The 10,704-nt window shown below is 31.0% G+C and overlaps 1 protein-coding gene across 1 annotated transcript; it reads left to right on the top strand.

Moving 5' to 3' along the window:
* Positions 1 to 338: 338 nt before the first annotated feature.
* LOC144842586 (alpha-mannosidase 2C1-like) lies at positions 339 to 10,411 on the top strand. The gene is made up of 25 exons (XM_078699041.1): positions 339 to 457; positions 612 to 737; positions 838 to 934; positions 1,225 to 1,313; positions 1,645 to 1,819; positions 3,177 to 3,366; positions 3,458 to 3,564; positions 3,768 to 3,971; positions 4,152 to 4,268; positions 4,603 to 4,698; positions 5,078 to 5,169; positions 5,263 to 5,316; positions 5,566 to 5,689; positions 5,817 to 5,994; positions 6,245 to 6,342; positions 6,645 to 6,798; positions 6,965 to 7,139; positions 7,304 to 7,420; positions 7,678 to 7,834; positions 8,378 to 8,521; positions 8,764 to 8,873; positions 8,976 to 9,055; positions 9,225 to 9,376; positions 9,598 to 9,701; positions 10,146 to 10,411. The coding sequence occupies exons 1-25, from the start codon at positions 354 to 356 to the stop codon at positions 10,264 to 10,266; spliced, it is 3,165 nt and encodes a 1,054-aa protein (XP_078555167.1). The 5' UTR covers positions 339 to 353; the 3' UTR covers positions 10,267 to 10,411.
* Positions 10,412 to 10,704: the final 293 nt, after the last annotated feature.

The raw sequence follows: 10,704 nt of genomic DNA, 5'->3' as shown, positions 1-10,704 counted from the left end.
AATATTTCACTCCAATCAGATGCCTCAGAATGTCATTCTATAAGGCACCGACCAACAGAATATAAGATTTATCTTATCTTATCTTAACAGTCTAGGCTAGTGTGTGTGGGGGATATTATTATATCTATATTTTGCACATTGTGAACCATTAATTGAGCAAGGAGTAGACCTATCTTTTTGCCATTTTTTTTAAACCGCTATTTGTCCATTTGATTTAATTTTATATATCTGTAAAATAAGTTTTATCATTGAAAACTACCATACCATTGCCTTGTTTTCAAGGTCGACCATGCCATTCAGTTGTTCAACACAACCCCACTTAAGATTTTTTTTATTTTGTAGTTCATTTGACAATGGATTCATTACCAGTTACAAACAAGAATTGGCGAACCACATTTGAACGGATTGAGAAATTTATATCAAATACTTATTTTACAGATGTCAATTTATATGGTCGGTACGTAGCATATCAAATATATCAATGCAATATTTACTTGTTGATATTTGTAATGCCATTTATTTTCTGGAAAGTATTTTTTGTCTTTATTTTTCATGATGAATAATTATGCCTGTGAAAATTGTGATCATGTTTTAGAAATTGTTTTAAAAAGGTTATATGGAGAAAGGCAATCAGTGGATGACATAAGCACTTCTGGACAGACTGGACGAATCTCATATGAAACAGCTATCGGTCTAGAATACAAGAGAGCAACAATAGGACAGTCATTTGGACCAACGTAAGTATCTGCTATGTTAATTAAAATATGTCTAGATTGTTTTCTATATCTTCAGTACTACAATAATAATAGTAGTATAATATCATTTTTATTTCTGTAGATGGGCAACACATTGGTTTTTAATTTGTATAAATATTCCTACAGAATGGATAGGAAAAGAAGTTCACCTGATTTGGAATTCAAATTCAGAAGCTATGGTACGTATTGATTTCTGTTGGAGGGCTTAATAATCTAATTTTGGTGTGGCACAAACATTACTGAGGGGAACATTTTTCCCTTTGAACAACAGGTCACAGTCCTTGTTTATTTGCAAAGTAGCATTGACGGAAAAAAGTAATAATAATAATAATTGTAATCTTGAAACTTGGTTAATAGCCTTTTATTTTACCAAATCATTATTCTAAAAAAAATAAAACTAAAAAGTCACTTTAGCCAATATTTTTTCAGTTGGGTAATAACACTTCACAATACCTTGTATGTTGTACAGATTTGGAAAAATGGTGTTGCTCTACAAGGCTTTAACAATGATAGAAATGATTTTATAATATCAAAACAACTCAGGGAGGACCAATTAAGGTAACTCAGTATATTTATTATAATATTCTATTATTTTCATTTTAGACAGATTGCCAAGGTTAGACATACAAGTAAGTGAGTTCATTCACTGTCCCTAATTGCAAACATGTTCACAAGTATCTTCTACACAAAGTCTTTAGGAGATTTGAACCCAGCACCTTACAATCGGTATTCAAGCAGCTAAGCACCAAGCTACATCCACTAAATAAAGGTTAAAATAACAGGCTATCAGGAAGTTGAATGCTGTTTAATCTTATTATATTACTACTTTGTAAAATTGTAGACACATTATATTGATTTAATGAATATTTGAAATGTTCTTTTATTGTAGTCATACATTTCACATCGAAATGGCATGCAATTCAATGTCTGGTGCAGGAGACCATTTTATAGGGCCACCAAAACCTGACAAGATGTTTACTTTATCTACATGTCAAATTGCTATCTTCAATCGACAAGTTTACCATCTAATTCAAGATTTAGACATCTTTCTGTGTATTGCTAAAGTAAGTTTACCATCTAATTCAAGATTTAGACATCTTTCTGTGTATTTCTAAAGTAAGTTTACCATCTAATTCAAGATTTAGACATCTTTCTGTGTATTGCTAAAGTAAGTTTACCATCTAATTCAAGATTTAGACATCTTTCTGTGTATTGCTAAAGTAAGTTTACCATCTAATTCAAGATTTAGACATCTTTCTGTGTATTGCTAAAGTAAGTTTACCATCTAATTCAAGATTTAGACATCTTTCTGTGTATTGCTAAAGTAAGTTTACCATCTAATTCAAGATTTAGACATCTTTCTGTGTATTGCTAAAGTAAGTTTACCATCTAATTCAAGATTTAGACATCTTTCTGTGTATTGCTAAAGTAAGTTTACCATCTAATTCAAGATTTAGACATCTTTCTGTGTATTGCTAAAGTAAGTTTACCATCTAATTCAAGATTTAGACATCTTTCTGTGTATTGCTAAAGTAAGTTTACCATCTAATTCAAGATTTAGACATCTTTCTGTGTATTGCTAAAGTAAGTTTACCATCTAATTCAAGATTTAGACATCTTTCTGTGTATTGCTAAAGTAAGTTTACCATCTAATTCAAGATTTAGACATCTTTCTGTGTATTGCTAAAGTAAGTTTACCATCTAATTCAAGATTTAGACATCTTTCTGTGTATTGCTAAAGTAAGTTTACCATCTAATTCAAGATTTAGACATCTTTCTGTGTATTGCTAAAGTAAGTTTACCATCTAATTCAAGATTTAGACATCTTTCTGTGTATTGCTAAAGTAAGTTTACCATCTAATTCAAGATTTAGACATCTTTCTGTGTATTGCTAAAGTAAGTTTACCATCTAATTCAAGATTTAGACATCTTTCTGTGTATTGCTAAAGTAAGTTTACCATCTAATTCAAGATTTAGACATCTTTCTGTGTATTGCTAAAGTAAGTTTATACAGTAGTTATGTGTTGCATATAAATTCATGAATTGAAAAGAGAATGACTTTGTGTATAATTATGATAATGATACCGTCAACTCTCATAATATTTCCATAATACATGTTAATATAAAATTCAGTGTCTTAGTTTAGTCATGTTCCATGGTACATTATTTACAGAAGAATAGAATTTTCAACCAACTGCACCTCAAAATAGTACCTACTACATTATCCTCTGTCAGAAACTGAAGAGGTCCAATTGTCAATAGCTTTGTATAAAGGTATTAAAATAATTTTTGATATGACAATTTGACAAATGTTTGGTAATTTAGTTTAAACCCTTTATGTTAAATCACCAGACAAAATGCTGTTTTATTAACAATTCTCAATGCGTAATTCCAATTTAACAATAGAACCTGATATTTTAGGAACTCTCAGAGGACAACCCAAGGAAATACCAAGCTCTTTATACTGCCAATGAGATGATCAACTTGTCTCGTAATCATGAATCAACTGGTTACAGCAAAGCACATAGTCTGTCTTCAGAATTCTTCAATCAGCATAATGGTGACTCCCAGCTTACTGTACATGCTATGGGCCATGCCCATATTGATACAGGTACATACAAATATACACCATTGTTTTACAATTTATAATTTTGAACTTTTTTAAAAATGTCTTCCTTTAAACTTATTTCTTTTTTTTAAAGCATGGTTGTGGCAGTATGATGAAACAAAACGGAAATGTGCCAGAAGTTGGGCGTCGAGTATTCAATTGATGGACAGTTATCCAGAATACAAATTTGTTTGTTCTCAGGTTTGTTGCTAGTTGCCTTATGATATAAATGTATTAAGCGAGCATCATATAATTGGACAACATTGGGCTGGCCATGATTGGTAACAGGTTTAAATGTAATAGTTATTTAAAACAAAAACTACCCCACTAGATTTTTGGTATCGCGATCCCTCTCCAATGTTACCACATTTTCATTCATATAGTCAATATGGTATTTTCTGTAGGCCCAGCAGTACGAATGGGTGAAAGACTCCTATCCAGAACTCTACCAACGTATTTCAAAGTTTGTTGATGATGGCAGGTTTATTCCTGTTGGAGGTACCTGGGTAGAGATGGATGGCAATCTACCCAGTGGTGAAGCCTTTGTTAGGCAGTTTATTTATGGACAGCGTTTTTTTCAGAAGGAATTTGGCATAAAGTGTAAAGAGGTATTCAACATCTTTGTATTTAAATTATTTATCATTTAGGGAAAGTTGTTGTAGTTGTTTGTACTTTATACAATCATTTTTTGAGGTTTTGAAAAGAACAAATGTTAAAACTTTGATTTTTTTAGGATGGTCTTGGGAAGATAAATTATCTATACAAGTTTAATTGTTTTATCTTTTCAGTTCTGGCTTCCTGATACATTTGGATATTCTGCTCAATTGCCACAGATCATGAGCAGTGCTGGCATTGAACGATTCCTCACACAGAAGCTTAGCTGGGGTCTTATAAATAAATTTCCGGTATATTTATGTGATTATAAGTTGGACAGTTTAATATTTAAATTGACTGCATTATCAGATGCTTTGGGAATAGTTTTTGCATACTGATTATTGTAGCATCATCGTATTAATTTAACAAAAAAAAAAACTTTTGTAAAGCCTAATGGCTTGTTTCTATGATTTTACTACCCATGTACAGTACGGTCAAAATGTACCTTTTATTTTTTTTAATTAATATTTGATTTACATGAATTATATAACAATGATAGTTTATTGGTTTCATAAAGTACAGGTGCAGTATATACAGTAATAAATCATGAATATATTAAATGTTATAAATCTAATATTTTTATAGCATCATACTTTTTGGTGGGAAGGAATTGATGGAACTAAATGTTTGACTCATTTTCCACCAGCTGATTCCTATGGGACATCAGCAACAGCTGCAGATGTAAGTACCTTTTCCAAGAAGTTGTAATGTTCCTCTATCATACAAGATAATCTATCCAATCTGGAAACATGGAATCACGTTATAATCACTGATTTGTGTAATATTCAACGTGTTTATAATAATAAATAATAATTTGTATTCATTATTGGGGAATGAAGAAGATGAAGATTAAATTGACTTTAATGATGACTATACATGTGGTGCTATGAAATTAATGGGATGATGTGTAGTTTTAGTGGGTTTTATTAGCATTATAAAGTAATACATTCCATTGGCCATATTTCAGACTTGAAAACCTGTACATTCTTCTTGGTCCAAAAACCTGGTTACAGACTACATTAACAAAAGGTTGAGGGCTAACAGAAGATTCTTTTTTCAGGTACTTAATAGTGTTGGTAAGCTAAAAGACAAGGGACGAACTAAGAACACCGTTTTGCTTTTTGGTTTTGGAGATGGCGGTGGAGGACCAACGTATGTATGATTTCCATTTTTATAAATTCTATATGAATACTTGTTTGTAGTGTATGTATGTGTTTTTTATATCTATTAAATTATTATTTTTAGAGAAGATATGTTAGAAAGACTAGACCGGCTGAAGGATGTGGATGGAATTCCAAAGTAAGTTTTCTTGGGATTTATTTTTGTGTACTTAATTCTATTTGCAAACTTAAACTACTACTGTTGTTTATTTCACAATGACTTTTCATGCTTAGCTTATCTGGATAAACCAAAAATTGCCTGTCTCCTCCTGATAGAGAGCTTTCCTTTAATGGACTAATCCACCAACTAAAACCTTACATGGTCACACCCTAACATACCACCATCTCCAAAAATTATGATACTTATAGTTACCTATACTTTTATTAGAATTTCACAATCTACGCCTGATCAGTTTTTTGATGTCATTGAAAAAGAATCTAGCAATCTTTGTCGCTGGATTGGAGAGCTTTATCTGGAATTACATCAAGGGACATTTACCACACAAGCAATGGTACGCATTTATTTATTTATATTTTGGCTAAATGCAATACTATCATTGTCTCATCTTTTTTATGACATTTATTGTACTCAAAACCATGTATCCTCTTACCTCTTAATTTACTCTTATTTTTTTGTAGTTAAAAAAGAAGAACAGAAAACTAGAATTCATGATGCACAACATTGAATTTATATATTCAATGTTGGTTGCTGTGAATGACATCAAATATCCCAGCATGCAACTTGATAATATGTGGAAGAAACTGTTAATAAATCAGTTCCATGATGTTTTACCAGGTAGCTGCATTGAATTGGTTAGTATATGAAGTTAACCATTATAACATTTTTTACAAATATTAAAATAAATAAATGAATACTGTGCATACATTATTTTCAATAATACCTTTCCTAGCTTGTAGGTCTCCCCAATAGTTGTATTCAGTCATTAGTAGAATCAATTTCATCCTCTCATTTAGCCACATAGTTCTCATTCTTCCTCGCCTCTTTGATTTCCTTCACTTATGTCAGTAAATTATTTTATACTTATACTTATACTTATACTAGGTAGTTCAAGATGCCTTGAAATTGTATGATGAAATTGAAACAGAAGGGAACAGCCTGTTGCAGTTAGGAATCAAAGCTTTAACTCGACACAAAGATAATGAAGTAGGTTTTAAGATCAGTAGCAACAAATGCTGAATATCTGCAACCTAATATCTAGTTGTTTTCCAGAAGAAAATCAAATAACAACATACAAATACTGTTCGATGTATTAATGAAATGTGTCATAGTATCTTGTCTATTTCAATCTATCAATAGGGAGCTTTGGATTTCCAACGACCAAAATATGTCATGTTATTTTGATGTATGTACGGCGTTCTGGTCAATTTTTTGGAAGGGCGCCTTATAAATATCATATATTATTAGTATCTTGTCTATTTAAATCTATCAATCTTGCAATTGTATAGGGGGAAAAGGAAATTTTTATAATCAACACACATTGTTGGGATAGGTCAGAAGTTGTGACGTTATCAGGTGATATATTTAAATTAACTCAACCAAAGAACAAGAAACAGAAGACAGATATTAAAACTGCTTTAAATAGCTGTGGAGAAACACTTGGTAAGGTTTTATCTTAGGTCTTAAAACATGGTTATTCTTCTTTATTAGATAGAGTGGTTGATAAAAGGGATACTAATTTTAATTCTTATTATCAATAAGTCATAACTTAATTTACAACTTTCTGTTTTAACAGAACTTTACAATATTTTATACATTCAATCTTTAGCCTTAGTTGAGGTACCATCAATGGGTTACAGTATTTTGCAAAGTCCTGAAGACAAACCAATTCCCTGCACTGTCAAGATTGAAGACGAATTTGCAATTATGGATAATGGATTGTTAACTGCTTACATAGACAGGACAGGAAGGGTCTGTAAACTACTACACAAGCGAACTGGCCGGTACGTTGACAAATTTCACAGTGTTTTTTATTATTTTATAGTTAATACAGATATATATTATATTTAATACTTCATTCTGGACAAATTTCCTTTCTGCTTTTGCTCTCCAATGTAAATTATTGTTTTTATTTATTTATTTTATGTTGTTAAACCGTTTTTTTTAGAAATGCTTTTAAGGAAGATGCCAGTGAAGCTTTTTATGGCAACCAGTTTGTTTTATTTGATGATGTTCCTTTGTATTGGGATGCATGGGATGTGATGGATTATCACCTGGAAACAAGGTAATACTATAGAGCAACAGTAATTCAGACCAACATAGTCAATCACTGATATGACAATCAAAAATACAGTATACAATGATATACTGTACCTACAAATAAAATACCATAAACATCCCAGTAAAAATGTAGCTATCATTGGCAAAGTTCTTATCATAGAATTTCAGGGTAGGTAGTAAGTTACCAATAGAATGAGGCATGATGATTTTTTTGTCATATGATGTCTATTAGTCAAGTCAAATTATTATTGTTTATTTCAGATCACCAATAACAAATATTAAAGCACAGACTTCAATAACTGAAGATTGTGGTTTAAGATGTGCAGTTTCGTATAAACTGGCAATAAGTGAAAAGAGTTGGATTAAGCAAGACATTGTGCTAGATGCTTGTGCAAACAATCTGGTGTTTAACACACAAGTAAATTTAGTGTTTGTTTTGTTCTACACTATATGTGATTTGCCCAAATATTGTAGCGATGTGCTCAAATATGGTAGTGATATGACATCATCATGTATATATATGGGCACATCACATTTTTTGTCTCATAAAGTTTGATAGTGTAGACAGCTTTAGCTTACTATGGGATTTCTATGGAAGATTTGAAAATAGTTGGATTAAGCAAGACATTGTGATAGATGCTTGTGCAAACAATCTGGTGTTTAACACACAAGTAAATTTAATGTTTGTTTTGTTCTACTGTTTGTAATGTGCCCAAATATCGTAGCGATATGCCCAAATATGGTAGTGATATGACATCATCATGTCCATATATGGGCACATCACATTTATTTGTCACATAAAGTTTGATAGTGTAGACAGAGCTTTAGCTTACTATGGAATTTCTATGGAAGACTTCCAATTAGTAGTTTGCTGACTTATTATTAATCATTATTATTAAATGATCGCTGTTTATTATACTGTAAGTTTCTTAAGATACAATTTGATTAAATCTGATTTTAGGTTGAATGGCATGAAAGTCATAAGTTACTTAAAGTAGAATTTCCGTTAGATGTTCGCACATTGAATGCTACTTATGAGATCCAGTTTGGGCATGTGCAGAGGCCAACTCATGGCAACACGTCATGGGATTGGGCAAAATATGAGGTGTGTCTACTTTGCTTTGTTGTATTTTTTTTAAAATTTTTTGTATAGGATTGATAGTGCACATTATTGTATTACTGTATTCAATGGATTCTCTGTGTAATAAAGAGTACAAATAATTATGTCATCAACTTTCTTACTAGAATTAGGTTGATTGATCTTTCAAAAAACAAATGCAGATGATAGTGATCAATTGTTTTAGTGCAGTTGGAACATGATTATTTATAGTTATGTATTTGATATAGGTTGTTGGTCACAAATGGGCAGATATGTCTGAATTTGGGTTCGGAGTTTCATTGTTGAATGATTGCAAGTATGGGTTTTCAGCCAAAGACAATGTCCTCAGCATGTCTCTGTAAGTATATTTTTATACTATTAAAAAAAATTATTGTTTGCTTTAGTATAATTTGAAGTTTCATTTTAATTTCTTTACCAAGATTAAGTTTTAATTTAACAGATTGAGATCTTCTAAAAGCCCAGATGCAAATGCAGATATGGGAACACATCATTTCAACTACTCAGTTCGACCACATACAGGTAAGGATACAACAGTAGAACCTCCTTTGGGGAATGCTTTGTTTAGGTTGTAAAGTTATCTCATTAATAGAGGCACTATCATTTCATAAATGATGGTATGCATTATTGTTTGTTTTTATTTAGAAATAATTAGATTTTGTTATAATTAATTGTGATTTATTTTCTTCAGGAACCTTTCAAGAAGCTAGAGTAGTACAAGCTGCTTATGATTTCAACAACCCTCTTCAAGTCATGGCTGTCAAATCACCCACTCTTGATGCAAAAATTATGTCTTATTTCAAAGTGTCCAATCCTGCGATCATTCTGGATACAATTAAGAAGGTAATTGAGACATTGTTTAAGTTCTTTGCTAACTGTCTTATAATTAAACAACAGATTAGAGGCCCAACATTTTGAACCATAATAAATAATTTTCCAGATGATGCTTTTTCAAAAATTGTTATTACAAGCATCAACGGAAATTCTAATTATTATACCAATATAAAGGTAAGGACGAACAATTTATCTTAAATTTCATTATATTTATCGTATGTTACATACAGGCTGAAGATCGAGATGATGCATTGGTTGTTCGGTTATACGAAGCTTATGGTGGCCACTCAACCGGATTTTTAATAACCAGTTTACCATTCCAGCATGCTATCAGGTAAATTGATTCAGAGTATATTCAGATCTCAAGTATGGATAAAGTATGTAGACAAATTCATTTTTAAGGACTCTTTAATTGTGTTAGTAATTACATTTTTTTTTATCAAGCTGCCTAATACGTTATAATTTTTTTTTGTCAATGTTCAACTCTCCTTACAGGGAGACTTTATTTGTATATAGGCCATCAGCCTATTTGTATTTATATGTATGTATATTTTTATACGTGTATGGCATTTGAAAAATGAATTCCCATCATATTTTATGATGCACCAATATTATCTTATCTTATATGCATTTAGTGGAAATTTGACTGCAAGAACAATTAAAGAATTAATCAAAACATTTTCTAGGAACAAATTAGCAAATGTTTCCAGGAATTAGAATAGAAGTACAATTATAAAATTACCTTACTTTCTTTATGTGTATTTACTATTTATTGCAGATGCAATATTTTGGAAGAATTAAAACCCACGGAAACAATTGATATCAACAATGGTACCATTCAACTTCATATGAACCCATTCCAGATTATCAGCCTTATCTTAAGTTTTGATTTAATTTAATTGTACTTACTGTATCATAAGTAAAATAAGATACATTATACCATGGAGAAAACTTATTTCTCCATGATTATACCAAAAATTGTTTACTTAGTAGAGTAGTCAGAATTATTTTTAAATACAATAAGATCATGTTTTACAAAAGAATTTTCAATGTTGAAATAAACATACTGTGCAATTCTTTCCGGCAAACAATTTACCGATTCTGAGTGGGAACTGAAAGTTCTACAAGGCTATTATATCCTTATCTATATATAAATTTACGTAAGGGCAAAATTCTGTAAATCGCGCGTTATTTCTAGAATGTTTACTCGATGGTATATAAAGTTGGTTCATACTTTCGATACTGATTTTAACCACCTGATGTAACCCTGTTTACTAATTAAACTGAGTTCGATAATTAGTTATTGACAATTAAAACAAATTTAGGTTCCACGATTT

Source organism: Antedon bifida, chromosome 1, assembly GCF_963402885.1.
Source record: "Antedon bifida chromosome 1, ecAntBifi1.1, whole genome shotgun sequence".
Lineage (NCBI taxonomy): Eukaryota > Metazoa > Echinodermata > Crinoidea > Comatulida > Antedonidae > Antedon > Antedon bifida.
This window is presented reverse-complemented; position numbering and strand designations above follow the sequence as displayed.

What these genes read in the sequence shown, in the direction of transcription:
- LOC144842586 (XM_078699041.1), top strand. Translation starts at nt 354, where the DNA reads ATGGATTCATTACCAGTTACAAACAAGAATTGGCGAACCACATTTGAA. An exon ending in AATGTCCTCAGCATGTCTCT is followed by an intron (nt 8,874 to 8,975) that starts GTAAGTATATTT and finishes TTAATTTAACAG; the next exon opens with ATTGAGATCTTCTAAAAGCC. An exon ending in CTCAGTTCGACCACATACAG is followed by an intron (nt 9,056 to 9,224) that starts GTAAGGATACAA and finishes TATTTTCTTCAG; the next exon opens with GAACCTTTCAAGAAGCTAGA.